Here is an 18,280-nt window from a genome sequence, read left to right as displayed (position 1 = left end):
TCCCCGGTTCTGAAAGATGAGTCCCCGAGAAGGGGGGGGGCCACCGCGGCCTGCATTATCTGGAGACTCGGGCCTGCTGATCCAGGGCACGTCACTCAGAGCAGGGCCACAGGACAGGTGCAACTCCAGGCCGCTCCCTCAGCGCCTCTGCCCTCTCACCGGGGAGAGGAAAGCCCATCAGAGGGGCTCTTGGACTGTACGTGTCCCCTCTGTGACCTGACACATCGATATGGCCGCACTGCTCTTACAATCAAGTCCAGACTCCCTTGGTAAGGCACTCAAGATTCTTCCCAATCCGGCTCCTATTTTGATCCACTTCACTTCTCTTTACAGAGCAAATAAGATGATGCCTTAGAGAAAGCATTTAAAGACTGTCGAGGCGTAAGTAAATGTCAAAGTAGTGGCTATCACTGAGGCATTAGCCCAATGTCAGCTTCTTAAAAAAAAAAGAACCCCCCTTTCTTTCCTGCTCTGGAGTCCCTTGCAGAGCTCTGTGCCAACTGCCTGGGTCAGTGGTCCAGGAGATGTGCAAGATGATCCGTGGAGGGAAAGCAAGAAATCACTAGAATTTCTATATCTATATTTTTCTATCTGTTTAAATTTCTATTTTTTTAGCTATTTTATATCATATAACAGAGTTTAATGTGTACACAATTTAAACGAATAAGCCCACAAATATGGAAACGAATACTCAAATTTCATTTCTTTTTGTCAGGGGATTATGATAAAAAATACAGAGTGGGGCAAAAGTAGATTTACTGTTGTTCTGTGGACAATAATGCAGTAATTAATGAATAATAATATAAGACTAAACTGTGTTTTGTGTACTCATAGCTCTAAATCTACTTTGGCTCTTCCCTGTATTTGGAGATCACTGGTCTAATCTACTCACCCTACATTTTATTTTTTTCTGTATATTTAAAAACTACTTTATTGGTATAATTTACATACTATAAAATCCACCCATTTAAAATGCACAATTTAGCCCAGCTGGCATGGCTCAGTGGTTGAGCATCGACCTATGAAACAGAAGGTCCACGAGGTTTGATTCCTGATCAGTGCACATGCCCAGGATTGTGGGCTTGATCCCTAGTGTGGGGGGTGCAGGAGGCAGCCAATCAATGATTCTCTCTCATCATTGATGTTTCTATCTCTCCCTCTCCCTTCCTCTCTGAAATCAATAAAAATGTATTAAAATAAAAAATGTTAAAAATAAATAAAATGCACAATTTAGTGATTTTTAGTAAATGTTTTGAACTTCTACATTTTACTAGTGTTTTGCATATATTTGGTGGAGCCAAAGGCTGCTATACCCACCAGACCGAGGGTTGAAACATACAAGTAAGAGCTTTGGAAGTTAGCAACTTGATAAAACAAATAAGGGGCAAAAAACTGTATAAAGTGCAGAGGCCAGCAAGGTATCTCAATGGATCACCTTCCCTCAAGGCAGGAAAACATAAAATTTGACACTGGGAAACTTCAAACAGATAAATGTAAAAAAAGTAATTCCAGCCCTAACCGGTTTGGCTCAGTGGATAGAGTGTTGGCCTGTGGACTGAAAGGTCCCAGGTTCGATTCCGGTCAAGGGCATGTACCTTGGTTGCGGGCACATCCCCAGTAGGGGGTGTGCAGGAGGCAGCTGATCGATGTTTCTCTCTCATCAATGTTTCTAACTCTCTATCCCTCTTCCTTCCTCTCTGTAAAAAAATCAATAAAATACATTTTTTAAAAAAAGAAAGAAAGAAGCTTTCTTAGAAGTGTCCTCATTAAAAAAAAAAAAAAAAAAAAAAAAAAAAGTAACTCCTTCTAGATCAACTGCCTGACTTGTCCTTGGCCTCAAGTTCAACCCTAATCAACTCAAGGCTTGGGTTCAAATGAAAACTTCTGCAAAGTTGCTTTCTTTTCTGATGGATTAACAATTACGCCTTAGATAAACATGCTGGCAGAATGTAAACAGAAGTGTTGCAAGAGACAGCTGGTGAACGACCTCTGACCCATCGTTCTCAGTGCTGTCCCTCGTGCTGGATGGGGTTTGTGCCTGAGGACTAGGGTTGAAGTAGCCATCTTGGTCCATAAAGTCATATTAGGGAACGAAGGCCAGACACAACAGTGACAAAAAAGAATGCAACCCTCACAGCAGCCTCAGACAGTACACCTTTTCCTGTTGCAGTTACTGGGGTTTTCTGTCATTTGCCGCATTACCCTGATTTACATATGACGTAAATTTTTAAAGTCTCCATTTTATTGATTATTTAGGCAGTTTCCAATTTTTAGTAAAGTAAAAGGTTGTAATGAGCATCCTTATACAAAACTCTTTGTATGCATCTCTCACTATGTTTTTGGGATAACATGATAAAAATGTACTTTCTGAGTCAAAGGTGAAGTGAACATGTGTAGATCTCTCAAGAATCCTGTTATGGAGAATAGATGGAAAGTGTGTTAACTGCAAGAAGTGCAGCATTAAGGGAGTGTTTTTATAGGCCAGCCTTTCTCCTGGGAACCACATGTATGTAAACCAAAGCCAGTATGAAAGCAGTAGTCAAGCCTCAGAGCAGTCAAGCTTTAGATTTAAAGCCAGGAACCACCCTCCCTATTTGACCTGAAATGTGAACCCTGCAGCAGACTGGCTTCAACAATAGTCAGGTATTCAGCAGTTCGTTACCTTCCCAGGTGTGTGTAGGCCTACAGCGCTACAGGGAATGGTAATAAAGTTACCCAGCCTAGAAACTTTCTTTACTTGTTAGCAACGTTCTTCCTGGTTCTTATTGCAATGTTAATGAAAGAGTATGGCAATCTCTCAGGTGCTGATGTGCCCGGTAGGTTTGCTGAGATGTAAAGCTGAGGCAGAGTGATATAATGGGCTGAAACCCAGGTTTGGCAAGTAAAACAGAGATGACCACTCAGAGGCTCTGAGGACCAGGAAAGCCAGGGGGCTGCAGCAGCTGGGTGGTATGGCCCTTACTCGATGTGCTCCCCCTCTTTCGGGAGAGTCCAGCCTGTGGAGTGCTCTCAGCTCAGAAATAAGACTAGATCTCTGCAATATCTGGCGAGTGACCTTGTACCCAGACTTTCCAAGTTAGAGACCTGAGTTCTTTTTATTAGGTCTTCACTCTATATCTCAAATCAATCAGGTGATGCGTCCTGATAAGAAGGCAGTAATAGAGAACTGGGAATAAAGGCAGAACTTCCAAGGTCCTTCACAAAGGAAGTGTGACGACTGTTTAAACATTAAAAAGGTGGCCCTGGCCAGGTAGCTCAGTTGGTTGGAGCATTGTCTCGATGTGCCGAGATTGTGGGTTCGATCCCTGGTCAGAGCATATACAAGAATCAACCAATGAATGCACAAATAAGTGTCATAACAAATCGATGTCTCTCTCTCTCTCTCTCTCAAATCAGTAAATTAAAAAAAATTAAAAACCATAAAAAAGTCTATTAAAGAAATAAGCCAGTCAGAGAAAGACAAGTGTCACATGATCTCACTCATATGTGGAATATAATGAACAACATAAACTAATGAACAAAAATAGATCCAGAGACATACATAGAAGCATCAAACAGACTGTCAAACCTCTCAAACCTCAGAGGAAAGGGGGGGGGGCGTGTAACAGATCAACCATAAGACTTGTATGCATGCATATAAGCATAACCAATGGACACAGACAGTAGTGGGGTGAGAGCCTGTGCTGGGGGTGGGAGCAGCCAGGGAGAGGTCAATGGGAGAAAAAGGAGACTCATGTAATACCTTAAACAATAAAGAATTTAAATTAAAAATAATAATAAAGAACAAAATAAATTGCATGTAACGGATTAAGGAATCTCAGACGGAAGCCAGGGGTTGAGGTGTGGGTAGGGAGAAATTAACCAAAGGATTTATATGCATAATGCATGAACACAGACAATAGGGTGATGAAGGTCTGAGGGGATTGTGGGGTAGAGGGGGTCAATGGGGGGAAAGGGGACATCTGGAATACTTTCAACAATAACGATAAATATCTAAAAGCCTGTCAAAGATTGTTTAAAGAGCCCGGCCGGCATGGCTCAGTGGTTGAGTGTCAACCTATGAACCAGGAGGTTACGGTTCGATTCCCAGTCAGGGCACATGCCCGGGTTTCGGGCTTGATCCCCAGTGTGGGGTGTGCAGGAGGCAACTGATCAATGAGTCTCTCTCATCATTGATGTCTCTATCTCTCTCTCCTCCCTTCCCCTTGTAATCAATAAAAAAAATTTTAAAAAAAGATTATTTAAAGAAACAAGTATTTTATAAAACAAGAAATGTAAGCTGCCAACATATATTCTTCCAATTTTCAGAAAGAATCACAGAAATGCTAAATTAAAGCAGGACATCTGTGTGGAGAAGGGCACAGGGAAAGGTGCTGCTGGTGGGAGTTTAAATTGCTACAGTGAGAGAGCAGTTTGGTTATATGTGATTATTTGTGCCTTTGAACTTATCTTTCTAGAAATTTACTCTAAGGAAATAAGTAGAGAAGCCTAAAAGTCAAAGTCAGCTCAGGCAGAGATGCCAATGTCATGGCCATTAAAGGGAGGAGGTCCGAAGTTCTGCTGTTCTGCCACCAGGGAGCGATTTCTCTAACCTCTTGTGTTGTGGCTTATGAGAAATGCTCAAGATCACAGAGTTTGGGGGCATTTTCAAAGCAAAAATAAAGGAAATATAGATACACCTAAGGTAAGGAATTTAATGCAACACAAAATAAGAAAATCCACAAGTTACTCAAGTTTAATTTTGGTTTTGACTTCCCAGTCTAAAAGAATGAGACATGTGAAAGTAGAAATGTATTTAGAGGAATTGAATTTTGAAAGCAAAGTAAGTTTGCGAGAGAACTAGAGAAAGGGCTCTGGATGTGTCAGATTCTGCAGATATCCTCATCTGGGTTTCCCAGAAAGCAGAGCCTAAGGTTCATGTGTATTTTATTGGGGTGTGTGACCCCTGGAAGCAGGAGTGACAGAGGGAGGGACGCTTTATCAACTTGACCCCTGCATGGGCATTGGCTGCGTGATCTCATGGGACTGTCTGAAGTTGTATGAAAGCATCTCAGAACTGCTCAGCTGTCCAGAGGAGAAAGCTATTTATCTTCACAGGGTGTTAACTCTTCAACACTTGAGGGCTGAGCAGACTTGGGCACCTGAGTCTCTGAGCAATGACAGAGAAAACCTAGAGCAGAAAGGAGGGGGTGCAGAACAGGGCCTTCGGTGAGCAGCTGTCAGGCGGCACCAGCCAGACCCCAGCACACAGCCCAGGCTGGGAGGAGGGATCTGAAGTGCCCCCCCCCCCCAGCAGGGTTCTGAGAGGATGAAGCACTGCCCTGGAGCCCCTTGGGACTAGGCACACAAGCCTGGGGTTAAGGTTTAGGGATACAAACATGAACACAAACCCTGTTCCCTTCCCTCAGGAAGCTGCAGGCCCAGTAGAGCGAGCTTTGCATGGCGGCTTGGCTGCAGGATGCGAAGGATTTGCAGAGGGAAGGAGAGGGCTGGGTAGGAGGGAGAGAGCCAGGCTGGGGTAGCAGCATCTCTTGCTCACGGTGCTGCCCTCAGTCAGTGGGTGCCACAGGAAGCACCTCAGGGAGACTGCGGCACTGTGTCCGGCTGGAAGGCCTCTGAGGAGGTGGGTGTTTGCGAGCTATCAAACACAACAGGGGAAGCCGACTTCTGCCAATCTTTTGGTCCAATAACTACAATCCTCACAGGCCCTACCCTGGGGTGTGTTTAGCAAACATAGTGTTAACACTGCTGGGAAGTGCCCCAAACTTAGCCCTGCCCTAGACCTTTATGTTCAGTAAACAAGTCAGACCGCTGGCCTGCGTGGGCTCATAAACACAACGTTTGCTTTCCTGCTGGCTGAGTCCTCACACGCTGACCTCTACACGCTAATGGCTCACCCTGGCTGCGCTCTGGAACCCTGTCAGCAGCCATGGAAACGCGGGGTAAAACCTGTGGGTTGTCAGTTCCTTCAGTCACAAGTCACAAGGCCCTGCAAGGAAAGCCCCTTCCCCACTCTCCCTGGGGAAAGCCCCGCGGGCCAGGCCTCCCCTCCCAGCCGCAGCCCTGCGGGGAGGGGCTGGCTGCACGGGCACTGCCGCTGCAGCTCCACCGGGGTTGGGTAACAGCTTATCTCTCTGAAAACCGAGTCCCACTTTTGCACACTGCACTCTGAACTTTCGTACAGACGGGCGGCTTGCACACCCTTATTTGGTCTTGTGGCTGGTGCGGCCCAGCTGGAAGGCTCAGCCGGCCCCTCCCCCACCCACCCCAGGCACATTTCCAAACTTGATTACTTCCTTTGTCGTCCAAGGCTGGCAAAGGTCACTTGAGTTCATTGAACACAGGCCAGATGAGAGCACGAAAGGTTACCTGGGGCCTGTGCAGTCCCACAGGGCCTCAGACTGCTAACGCTGCTGCCCACAGGGCCACCGGGCCTCCCGCTCTGAGGAGCGGGGCTGCTGAAGCCAGTAGAAACCCTGAGAAGATCTAAAGGGAGGTTGAAGACGTGCTTTAAAAAGCAGAGCCAGGCAGCTTCTGGGGGTGTCTCAGGATCACCAGTGACTAGCCTAAGATAAACAGTAGGGAAAAGAAACAGGGGAGAAATAAGCAAAGGAGAAAGAAAAGACAGAAAAGTTAGAGGACTGAAAAAAGAGGAGCACACATAAAAAGCAATGCAGTTAGCAGCCCAAAGACCAAATGTCCTAAGACAGTGGTCCTCAACCTTCCTAATGCCGCGACCCTTTAATACAGTTCCTCATGTTGTGGTGACCCCCAACCATAAAATTATTTTCGTTGCTACTTCATAACTGTAATTTTGCTACTGTTATGAATTGTAATGTAAATATCTGATATGCAGGATGTATTTTCATTGTTACAAATTGAACATAATTAAAGCATAGTGATTAATCACAAAAACAATATGTAATTATATATGTGTTTTCCGATGGTCTTAGGCGACCCCTGTGAAAGGGTCGTTCGACCCCCAAAGGGGTCACGACCCACAGGTTGAGAACCGCTGTCCTAAGAGACCCTTGTCCACATAAGGCTTAAAGCTTCCAACCCTAACCATAAAATGGGTTTTTCCTTTCTCCTAGTGAAAGGAATTTTAGAGACAGGGCAGGCAGTTAGGGAATATGGGGAGTGGAGGGGGTCCATGGGAGAGGAATGCATAGGTGAGGGCTTGGGGCAGCCAGAATGCTTATCTCACTTTTACAGAGGAGAGAAATGTCAGAAGGTAAGGGGAAGGGGAAGGTATACATTCACAGAGGATAGAGGTGTTGCAAGATAAGGGGGGCACCAGGTGGGCTTTGAACTTTGAAACTGATACTATGTAAGAGAGTGACCAATTAGGAAAACACAGGACATACATGAAGGAAGAGTCCAATTAGAAAGGGTCATGTTCAGACAAAGAACTCCTAGCATTTATAAACCCAGAGACAAAGAAACTCAGAAGATTGATTTTTTTTCCCATTAGAGAGAGCAAGCAGGCTTTTCCCATTTTGGGACCCCTACCCAGGGTGTTCCCTTTGGGGATCCCTGCCCAGGGGGAGTTTGTATATGCTTCCAATAAACTTCCACATTTTTATTTAAAATCCTGAGCCACGAATTTTATTCCTCAAACTTTGTAGGATAAGAACCCACAGGAAGAGTCCGCACCCCGAGCTCCATGTATCAATAGGACATGAAAGGGATTTGCAAACCATGGCTGTTAGGTGTTATGTGAAGTCAGTTACACTGCCTGCGCTCACTTTCCCAGAAAGATCCTTTTCATATTACTGCAACAAATAAAGTCTGCAGTTTGCAAAGTTTGTGTGAAAAATCTTTTTGTAAAAATTGCCAATTTGGCCTTAGCCTGGTGGCTCAGTTGGTTGGAGAATTGTCTCATACACCAAAAGGTTGTGAGTTTGACCCCTGGGTTGGGGGCGCCTGTGGGAAGCAAACAATTGATGTTTCTCTTACATAGATGTTTCTCTCTCCCTTCCTCCCTCTCTCTAAAAAAAATAAAAAATCAATGAAAACATATCCTTAGGCGAGGATAAAAAAGTTGCCAATTTGCTGTCCTATGTGGCTACTGAAAAAGAGGAAAGAACCTGTTAGACTCACATCAAAGAGGCCATTGGGCTCTGCTTGCCCCCAGGAGCCTCAAAAGAGGTGGTAAAGTCCTCCCTCTGCCCCCACTCTTTTTTTTTCTTTTGTTAATCCTCACATGAAGATATTTTCCCCATAGATTTTTTTAGAAAGAATAGAAGGGAGGCAAGAGAAAGAGAGAGAAACATTGATGTGAGGGACACATCGACTGGTTGCCTCCCACTTGTGCCCCAATCAGGGCCAGGGATTGAACCTGCAACCCAGGTACGTGCCCTCGAATGCACGACCCTTTGGTGCGCAGGCTGACACTCTGACCATGGAGTAGCACAGGCTGAAGCTCTTGCCCCACTCTTGACAGAAAGTGGTGGTAGGAATGGGTTTGCAAGTATTCTTGGATACAATGAAGACAGAGAAGGAATCTCCTAAGCAGAAGGCTTGTAATATTATTTTGAATAGAGAAGAAAGGGGCAGTAGCATAACCCTTGGTCTCTAAATCTTATGTTGCCTGAAATTTCTGCTTCATTGTTTTTTTTCTCTTCATTCTTGTCACTTTTATTCAGTGGTAATTCCGCCCCCCCCCCCTTATTTTCAGTGCCAGACATGGCAAGGAGTGATTATAGCCAACTGTTATTAAAACATTTGTTCATGCCCTGGCTGGTGTGGCTCAGTTGATTGAGTATCATCTCTTGTACCAAAAGGTCGCTGGTTCGATTCCCAGTCAGGGCACATGCTCAGCTTATGGCTTTGGTACCGGGTTATGGGAGGTAACCAATAGATGTTTCTACCTCACATAGATGTTTCTCTCTCTCTCTCTCTCTCTCTCTCTCTCTCTCTCTTTCTCTCTCTTCCTCTCCCTTCTCTCTCTCAAATCAATAAAAACATATTTAAAACACACACACACAGCACAAAAATAAAACAAAAATCCCTTAGTTCACAATATATAACCCCCCTTTACCACTAACCCCAAACTGACTCATTATGTGAGCTTTCATTCTTTCTTTTCTTAATATACCACCACCAAGACTGGGTGTAGGGGGCAAGGGGAAGAGACATGAAGGGGAAGAGTCCAGGAGGCCAGAAGAGGAGGAATGCTATAAGCCACAGTAAGAATGAGTTGTATTTAATTTAAAAGGGGGGAGGGGTATACTCCACACATGATACAGTAGTGAGGATACACAATTAAATCCTATAAGTATGACTGAGGCTTTCACTGTGTTTGATGTCATCACAACAGAAGACACAAAAAGTGGAGTAAATCAATTTTGACACAGTCCAATCTGGTCCAGTAGGCAAGATGGTGCAAGAAGTCACTTAAATTAAAAGTGCCCTACCCTGACCTACATGGCTAGCAGGCATGGAGAACACCACAGTGATGAACCCACAGAGCTTCCTCCATGTCGCTGTAAGAAAATGTGTTGTCCAATGGCTCATTGTCAAATACTGGAAGGAGGTGCCATGATGTACCTCTCTCTTTTTAGGTATGAATGCTCGAGTCAACCATCTCAACTAAGCAGGAATGCCAACCCTACTTCACTTTGTCTTGAAATATATACAGATTGTTTGTAGTCGCTACAGCAATGATCTTCTTTGTGGAGTGCCAGCTGTATGAGGCATGTTCTTGTTGAAGTCTAAGCTGCCTTCTCTCACCACTTGCACAGACTCTGTGTGGCTTCAGAACCATGCAAGGTTCACTGTTTTCTCCTGATGCTTCTAGGGTTATGTCTCACTTTGTGTTCCAGTCAAAAATTCTGAAAATATTGTAAGATCCAGTCATGACAATACTATCAGAGCCATTCCAACAACATTCAAACTTGTCAAATATTCTGTCATTTTCATACAGTGAACAAGCTTACTTCTGAGGTTTTTAATGTACCTGATATGTTTCCACATGCCTGTTCTCCATATTTAAGTCCCAAATTTTAGTCTCTAGTCATCATATATCTACCACTATGGCTGAATTTTACATCAGAAATAGAGATGATAAAAAAAAATAAAAAAAAAGATGTGTTACTGGGATCTTCAGGTTCCTCCAACAGTTTAGAATGCCACCACAGAGGCACGTGCCCTCATGTCACAGAAGCCAACAGTTCCTTCGCTGTGCCGTATACAAATGTGCTGCAGCTGCTGGCATGGAATTCTGTGCTGTAATCACCTCTGTTACCTCTTCCATGGTGCAGGCTTGATATCCACAATATTAAAACTCCTATCTGTAATTTCCAGATGCCAAAGATTAATCCATAAATCATCTGCAGATAAATGTTCCATAATCACTATTAACAGAAATTGAGTTGATGTGTGTGCTATGTATGAGCATTGGCAAATATTCTTCAGGGCCTGGCCTCAGCCAAAGATCCATGGGCCTAACGACTGGCATGCAATCTTCCTCTTTTAAGTTACACCCTTCTGGTCTCTTGTCCCTTTCACTGATTTTCTGTAATTTTATTGTTTAACCACTGGTAGACAAGAGAAACTGAGCAGGATTTTTCTGGAGTAACCACCTAATTTTGTTGATCTTCTATTTCTAAACTTTTCAAGTAGTCAAACTCTGGTTCGTGGCTCTGAAAGGTGCTGTAAGCATTATATTCCTCTGCTATGAGACTGGATTTTGTTCCTCTGCTCCTGTTGAAAGATGATGACTCTACTGTCTTTATCTCCTGTTGCTACTAATTCTTCAGAGTGCGTAAATTCTACTGCAGAAATCATATCTGCTTCTGCTACCTCATCTACTGCTCCTTTCACCTGAGAAGAACACTGGATATCCTTCCCTCCACTCCTGCCATGTTGTGCTCCATATGGTGACCTGCCGGGTTCCTCGGGGTCTCCACTTCCTGGAGTCACCCCCTCACCTGGGGATGGTGGGCAGAGAGGGTGATGGCGGGGGAGAAGGGAGGCTGGGTGGGCAGAGGAGCACTCTGGGGCTCTCCGGCTCTTGCTCTTTCTCCAGCAAAGGACAGGGTCAGGCAACTCCTAATTTTTTTTTTAAGAACCAAAATAAATTAGGGTTACTTCAGAGAGGAGGTTCATCCTGATTTTGGCAAGCATCTGAGACATTGCCATATACCAAGAAACAAGACAAGGCACAAAGCCACAAACTTGGAGCCTTGAACCTCCCCAGGCCAGCCAGGCCTTGCTGATTATAAGCACCCACTGCAGTCTGGGAGAGGCGCTGGGAACTGTGGGAAAGCTTAGGGAAATACTACCCTTTAGGTTCCCCTGAACTGCAAGGCACTGTGCGCGGTGACATAAGGAATGCAAGTGGCCAGAAGGATCAGACAAGTGTTCAAATAACAAAATCTAAGACAAAAAGTGCTATAAGTGAAGCCAGGCAAAGGAAAGTCAGGCAAGTTGCTACGAGGGCTCAGAGGAGGGAAATACAAGGTTTTGCGTATGGATCAAAGCCGGCTCGTGAAGGCAGAGGCATCTGAGCCGGGTTAGGATGCCTGGGCTCCCGACTGGAGTCCCAAGTTCCAGACTGAGGAAAGCCTGAGCCACGCTGTACAGGGTGAGCGCACAGCTGTGATCTGAGAAGTGGAAGTTCATGTGGGGAGGGTGCGAGGGGCCCAGGGGTGGATTCACAGTTAGCAGCTGCGGAGGGGTTTCAATGGGAGTGGCCAGATCAGCTATGCTTAGGAAATTAACCGGGAAACAGTTCGAGGAATAAACTGGGTGAGTGGAGGATGGCAAGTCAACCATAATAGTCCAGTCCAAAGGAAGTGGCCATGGGATTGGAAAAGAGCAAAGAGCCAACAGCTGTTATCAAAGAAGACTTTACCAGATTTAGCAGCTAACTGGAGGGTATGAACAAGGAATAAAATGACATCAAAGATGACCCCAGTTTTAAACCAGGAGGGACGACAGTTTTAGTAACATTCCTTAAAGTCAAATGCTGTCAATTTTTTGAAATGATCAATTGGTAAAACAATCCAGAGTGCCAGAATGGACATTGAAACTGGCGGTGCTAACTTTTTCGGTTCATTTTATGGTCATCAACATTAAAACGACACATTAAAAATGATCATAAAGAAGTTGTAACCACGGAGAAACTGTCCTGCGCTGCCTCAAGAGCACAAGAACCCTGGCTTGGGAAATCTCAAGTAGGGACAGGGAAGAAAGGGCAAATGGAAGCTGGGAGAGAGGTCAGCACAGGGAGAGAGCAGGCAGGCAACAGAAGCAACGCTGCCAAGGGCTGAGGAAGATGAGTCCTAAGAAAAGGCTACTGATTTTGCCTGTTGAGAAATCGTTAGTGGCCTCTGAAAGCGGTGTCAGTGAGGTGGGGTAGGCAGACGCTAAAGGACAAGGACGGAGGTCAGTGAGGGGACAGAAAGCAGCACCAGTAAGTGCTTTCAAGAAGTTGGAGAGTGAGGAGGAAGTGAGGGAAAGAATGGAAACCTAGGAGGCCTGGGGCAGGGTTTTGTAGAGAGTAAATAGCTGAGAGAGGGAAACTAACAGAGATAGGACACGAGGAGGTGCGGGTAAGGACAATCTGATGAAGGCGATTTGCAGAAGAGGAGCATTTCGAGTGGCGAGCAAACAGCTGTTGGTTCTAACTGGTTAACCGTTCCCACTTCATCAGATTGCTGTGAGGATTAAATGAGACAATGTTTGAAAAACTCTTAGAACAGAGCTTGGCATGTGGTCAGTGTCCATTAAGTATCAGCAGTTATGCTGATTCTTGTTTGGAAGGTAACTTTCATGCTGAGGAATGAAACGAGACTTCACAAAGCAGTGGTCAGACAAGAGCAGCCTGTGAGTAGATTACAAACTGTGAAGAAGAACAGAGCCAGGCTCTGATGGGCCTTGAATGCTAGCTGAAGGCCCCTGTTGTACAAAGTAAGGCACAACAGGGGGCCTTTCAAGGTTTTTGAGGACTCAACCTATGTTTTAGGAAGGCAGACTCTGGGGTAGGCTAATTGAGAGAAAAATTCTGTATGGAAGTCCGATAGGAGATGATGAGGGCCTGAGTTGAGAGGGTGGGAATGAAAAGATGGAGATAATAGACAAGGAGGCAGAGCTAGATTCTACATGACTAGAGTGCTGAGTAGAAGTAGGGAAGGAAGACCAAGAGGACATGAGGCACCCACCACAGTGACTTTGGGGAGGATGCTGGTGTCAACAGCACAGATGTGAGAACTGATTGCCTACAAGAGGGCTGAAGAGAGAACTTTGAAGATTTATGAAGAAAGAGCTAGCAAGGAGAGGGGCCAGCAAGGACTGAGAAGGAGCAATTGGAGATCGCCTGACTAGCTCTGGGTAGTATTACATAGACACCAAACCCCACAGGCATGCCACAAGCGAGGCGAGATGCTGGTAACGGAGCATGATGAGTGCACAGGGACTGAGAGCTCATCAAAGCAGCTTTCATGAGCAATGTCCTGCTGGCCATCCAAGTTTGTGCTGAGGCCCACACCGGATGCATTCCCCTCCTTATGAAGAGTTCTAGCAGCTGCGAGGAAGGAGGGCAGAACAGAGCCTACGGTGAAGTTAATGGCTGGCCAAGAGCGAGTGAGCTGCTGAGCACTCTCTGAAGTAAGGGTCAAGAATGACTCTGAGCCTGTGACCAACCTGCAGGGACCTCCAGAGGCAACCCTGACAGAGCAGAGGTGAACTATGAGATAAGGCTTTAAGCTTGATCGATGGATTCTGCTAGAACTGAAGTGGATTCCTATTCTAACTCACTATTAATAATAATCATTAATTCTGTAATCGTTCAATAGGAGTTTTTGTATAATGGGTGATTTAAAATGTTTACAAAATCTTCTCACTGCTCATTTGCTTCATATAGATGAACATTTCTTCTACGAGTGAGTCTTGCATTATTCACTATTACTTTGCTGCTGGGGCTATAATGGGCTGAGTCCCACATCCAGCTTGGACACGAGCTCATCCTCCTGTTACGAGCAAACATCAGGGTATCTGGAGAAGTGGCATTTTGCACTGACCCTTCCGCAGCCTTAATGAGCACTCTGCGTTCCCTGAGACTGTTCTTAATAAGGGTGGTAGTCTGAGGAAGAACACCTTCCTGCCAAATGGTACTGTTGATGCATTAACTAGAGAATGTAAGCATTTAGCAACCATCTAAGTAATCCTGTTAGCCTTAGAAGAGTCAGTCTAGGGTTATTTTTTGAAACCAATGCTGCCTTACTACTTTGGGAGATAAAGTGGTTCAGTTTTCAAGGTGTCCAGGTATGGGTATTAAAGCTACATTTGCCATAATAATATCAACTATCTGGTGAAATAAAACCCAAACCAATGATCTCTAATTCAGCATTCCATCATGGTATCTCATTCCTAAAACTTGGGCTTTTCGAAAGTTGTAAAGGACAACAATATGGATTCTTTCTGTCTCCATCCTGCACTCTGAGACCCTGGTTATTGGGGGATGGAGAAGTCCAAGTCATTGGGCCATCAACCACTTCCCTCACCTAGAACCAGGGAGGGTTTTCAGAGGACTGTGGGCAGGCAAGACTGAGGGAAATTTGGGGTGTGTGACATTTTCCAGGAAGACCTTATCTATTGGTGGTCAGATGGCTTCTGAAAGGCAAATTTTTCTTAAAAACCAGGTGGTGTCCATATCAGGGCAGTCTACCACTATGGCAAGTTACGTCCTAGTCCACTGGTAATCCCCATCTGAGCAGCACCCCCATGATACCTGTCCCTCCCTCCTAACTCCTGTGTTAGGGTCCACCTTAGCAGCACCCCCATGGATACCTGTTCCTCCCTCCTTTCATTCTCTGGGCCATATCAGAATCTCTGAGGATGAGTATCTGAAAATTTTCAGTGCTCGCCCTGGCTGGGTGGCTCAGTTGGTTGGAGCATTGTCCTGTACACCAAAAAGTTGTGGGTTTGATTCCTGTTCAGGGTGAGTACAGGAGGCAACCAATTGCTGTTTCTCACTCTCCCTTCCTCAATAAAATCAATAAAAACCACATGATCGGGTGAGGATTAAAAAATAATAATAAAACAAAGGTTTTCATTGCTCTAGTTCACCGGTGGCTTGCTCACTTGTTATCACACAGAAGATATAACAATGGGCACCACCACCACTGTACCAAAGTCCAGCTCTTTCTTCTGGACCTTATTTCCCTTTGTCATTGAAAATTCTACCATGGATCCCCCTTTTTTTCCTCCTTCTCCTTTGGCCAGTCTTACAAACATTCTCCAATATCAGTATCCAAATTCTTCTAGAATTAATATTTTTTAATAGACAAAAAACTAGGCATTAAATATTGCAGCAGAAAATATACACATCTACCAGGCTAGGAATTTATAAAGAAAATATTTGAGAAATAATTTAAATCATTTCAAGATCATTCCCAATTGGGTTGATTCTGTTTGGTGTGGTTACTTGAAAGTATATACAAGGGCACATGTGCAGTGCTGGCTAGGAGAATGTCTTAGTTCCTATGAATGATCGGTCTTAGCTTTGTAGATAGCAATATGCATGTTCTTGGGGATGGAATGGCATTCATTTATTAATAACTTCCGATACCCATTCTCTGAAACAAAAGCAGTTGATGTTCTTTTAGAGTAATTAAAAATACTTAGATTTTTCTTAAACAAGGTACAATGCTGCTAGAATTAGCATCTAAAAGATGTCAAAATGTAGCTTATAAAATGAGTTAAAAATGAACTATAGTATTGTTCTGCAGCAATATTTTCCACCTGAGGTCCACAAGTCCCTAATAGTCTGTGGCTAAATTCACAGGGGTCCATGAGTTCTTAGAAAAAGGTATTTTTATTTAGATAACAATCTAAAAATTTTTATGATTATTTCACTGACAATACTAGTAAATGGATAATGTCCATGTGATTTCCTGCTTATATTTACACTAGAGGCCTGATGCACGGATTCATGTACCAGTGGGGTCCCTTAGCCTGGCCTGCACCCTCTTGCAATCTGGGACCCCTTGGGGGATGTTAGACTGCCGGTTTTGGCCCGATCCCCGCAGGCCAGGCTGAGGGTCCCCACCGCCTCTAGTATGCATTTAAGATCTTTGATTAATCTCTTCCCACCCTCCTCCTTCCCCCCTCCCCACTGAGATTCACCAGTCTGTTCCATGTTTCCATGCCTGTGCATTGAGTGTCTGCTCCCTGGTGGTCAGTGTGCATCACAGCTACCGGTCGAACGGTCGCTTAGGCTTTTATATATATAGATGTCTGAGAACACATGAGTCTTCTCAAAGTACCTGAAATTTTTTTCTTTCAAACAGGATCCAATACTTTATGTAAGCTAAATATAAACAGAAAATTATATTAGGAATAAAAAAAGATCCATACATTATCAAGGTTAACAAACCTTGCTCCACAGTACTTGGGTTGAAAACCAGTCCAAGTTCTCTAGGCAATAAAAGCCAATCTATCTGTATCAACCCTCTCCTTCCCCAGCCTTGTAAGACCCTTAACCACTCCCATGTGTGGAGTTAACATGAACCCAGGCAGGCACCATGTGGGGGAACCCATCCCCAGGAACAGCTAGAATTACCAATGTGAGGGCATAATTTAGACAGCATCCAAAGGGCCAGTAGTGGATCTTAAGCACCAGTGTGAGCATCAAGCTCATCTTCCCCTCAACAACTCCTGTTTTCCTGGCCCACATGCTGGGCTCTGCCTTGATATGCTCATCTGTTTCCCCACTGAGAGCACACTTGGTTAGGACCTCATGAGGTCTGGTGAGACCATATGTTAAAGCCGAATGACTTGTCCCAGTTTCCTGTCCTAGATGCTGGCTGTGGTCTAGCTCCAAACAAGGTCACCACAGGGCCACTTGCCTGACTTTGACCACCTCTGGAGCTAGAAACTCTGCTGCAGTATCTTACCCACTAGATTGGGCCTCCCTGGAAAGAGACACGAGTCCAGTTCAGACCTGCATTTACCCCATCATCAAGCAACTACAATCTGATGTCTGACTCGTGGGCCTGTGTTGTTGAAGTTCCTGCACCTTTAGTAGACATATCTGTCTGTACGACCATCTGGAGGGGAGAGAGGTACAATGCGGGCTAAATTTAGGTTTGACAGCAATAAGTGTAAAAACTTACAGAAAGTCCTCTCTTGGGAAGTATAGCAAAATAAAAGAAATGTAAATGGAAGTTTAGAAGTTAGAGATATACCTGAGTGTGTTAAAGGATAATGTTGAGACTAGATCATCCGAAGCAGTTTCTCGGTATATCACTTGCACTAAAAGGCTCACTTTAACAGCTGATAGCTCAATTTTGACAATGAAATGCATTTTAATAAACACTGCCTTTATAAGTATTCAAAGTGTGTGCACTGCGTTCCAGCTATCTGGAAGCACACACTGCATGGAGCGCATGTGGCCAATTCCCATTTATTAAAGAAACAGTAAGAAAAGATACAATGCAGGAAAAGCACCAACCAACCTTTCACATCAGGTTGAACAAAGCACAGTGATTTCTCCCCTTCACCCACCCCCAAAGTTTATACATTTTTTGGGACACACTATATATCAGGGGTGGGCAAACTTTTAGACTCGAGGGCCACAATGGGTTCTTAAACTGGACCGGAGGGACGGAACAAAAGCATGGATGGAGTGTTTGTGTGAACTAATATAAATTCAAAGTAAACATCATTACATAAAAGGGTACGGTCTTTTTTTTTTTTTAGTTTTATTCATTTCAAACGGGCCGGATCCGGCCCGCGGGCCGTAGTTTGCCCACGGCTGCTATATATACTCAGTCACTAAATTGACACATGGGGAGTCCCTTTGACCTGCTCTCTCCCTTATCTTTGAAAGTCAATTCATCACTACGTCCTAGAAACACTACTCCCCCAACAGCTTTAGAAACCTTCTCTCCTCTCGGTCTCCTCTGCCACTGCTTTTTCTCTGACTCTTACACAGCTGACCCTTGAAAAAGTAGGGGTTAGATGTGCTGACTCCCCACCCAGGCAAAAATCTGAGTATAAGTTTTGACTGTCCCCAAACTAAGTCATTCCTTGGTATCTGTGGGGATTGGTTCCTGGGCCCCTGCAGATACCAAAATCTGTGGACACCCAGCTTTATATAAAACTAGAAGCCCAGTGCACAAAATTCATGCACAGGGGTGTGTGTGTGTGTGTGTGTGTGGGGGGGGGGGTCCCCTCAGCCCAACCTGCATCCTCTCCAATCCAGGACCCCTTGGGGAATGTCCGACTTCTGGTTTAGGCCTGATCCCGGGGATCAGGCCTAAACTCGCAG

At 44.7% G+C, this 18,280-nt stretch overlaps 1 protein-coding gene and 1 pseudogene across 3 annotated transcripts in view; both read right to left on the bottom strand.

Moving 5' to 3' along the window:
- PIGL (phosphatidylinositol glycan anchor biosynthesis, class L) overlaps positions 1 to 18,280 on the bottom strand; it is a 72,069-nt gene that overhangs the window by 14,055 nt on the left and 39,734 nt on the right. The window contains exons 3-4 of one of the 3 annotated variants that reach the window (XM_014542888.1): positions 6,370 to 6,566; positions 4,717 to 5,170 (exon numbers count right to left, since the gene is read on the bottom strand). The exons of the other annotated variants lie outside the window; for them this stretch is intronic. Of the exons in view, the coding sequence (XP_014398374.1) occupies positions 5,082 to 5,170; positions 6,370 to 6,566 (286 nt within the window). The 3' untranslated portion in view covers positions 4,717 to 5,081. Of the gene's footprint in view, positions 1 to 4,716; positions 5,171 to 6,369; positions 6,567 to 18,280 lie in introns of those variants that run through there. 3 annotated transcript variants of the gene reach the window in all.
- Positions 9,614 to 12,602, bottom strand: LOC102253098 (annotated as a pseudogene).

This window comes from Myotis brandtii, unplaced genomic scaffold (assembly GCF_000412655.1).
Source record: "Myotis brandtii unplaced genomic scaffold, ASM41265v1 scaffold314, whole genome shotgun sequence".
Classification (NCBI taxonomy): Eukaryota; Metazoa; Chordata; class Mammalia; order Chiroptera; family Vespertilionidae; genus Myotis; species Myotis brandtii.
The sequence above is the reverse complement of the archived record's forward strand: the minus strand, read 5'-3'. Positions and strand labels throughout refer to the sequence as shown.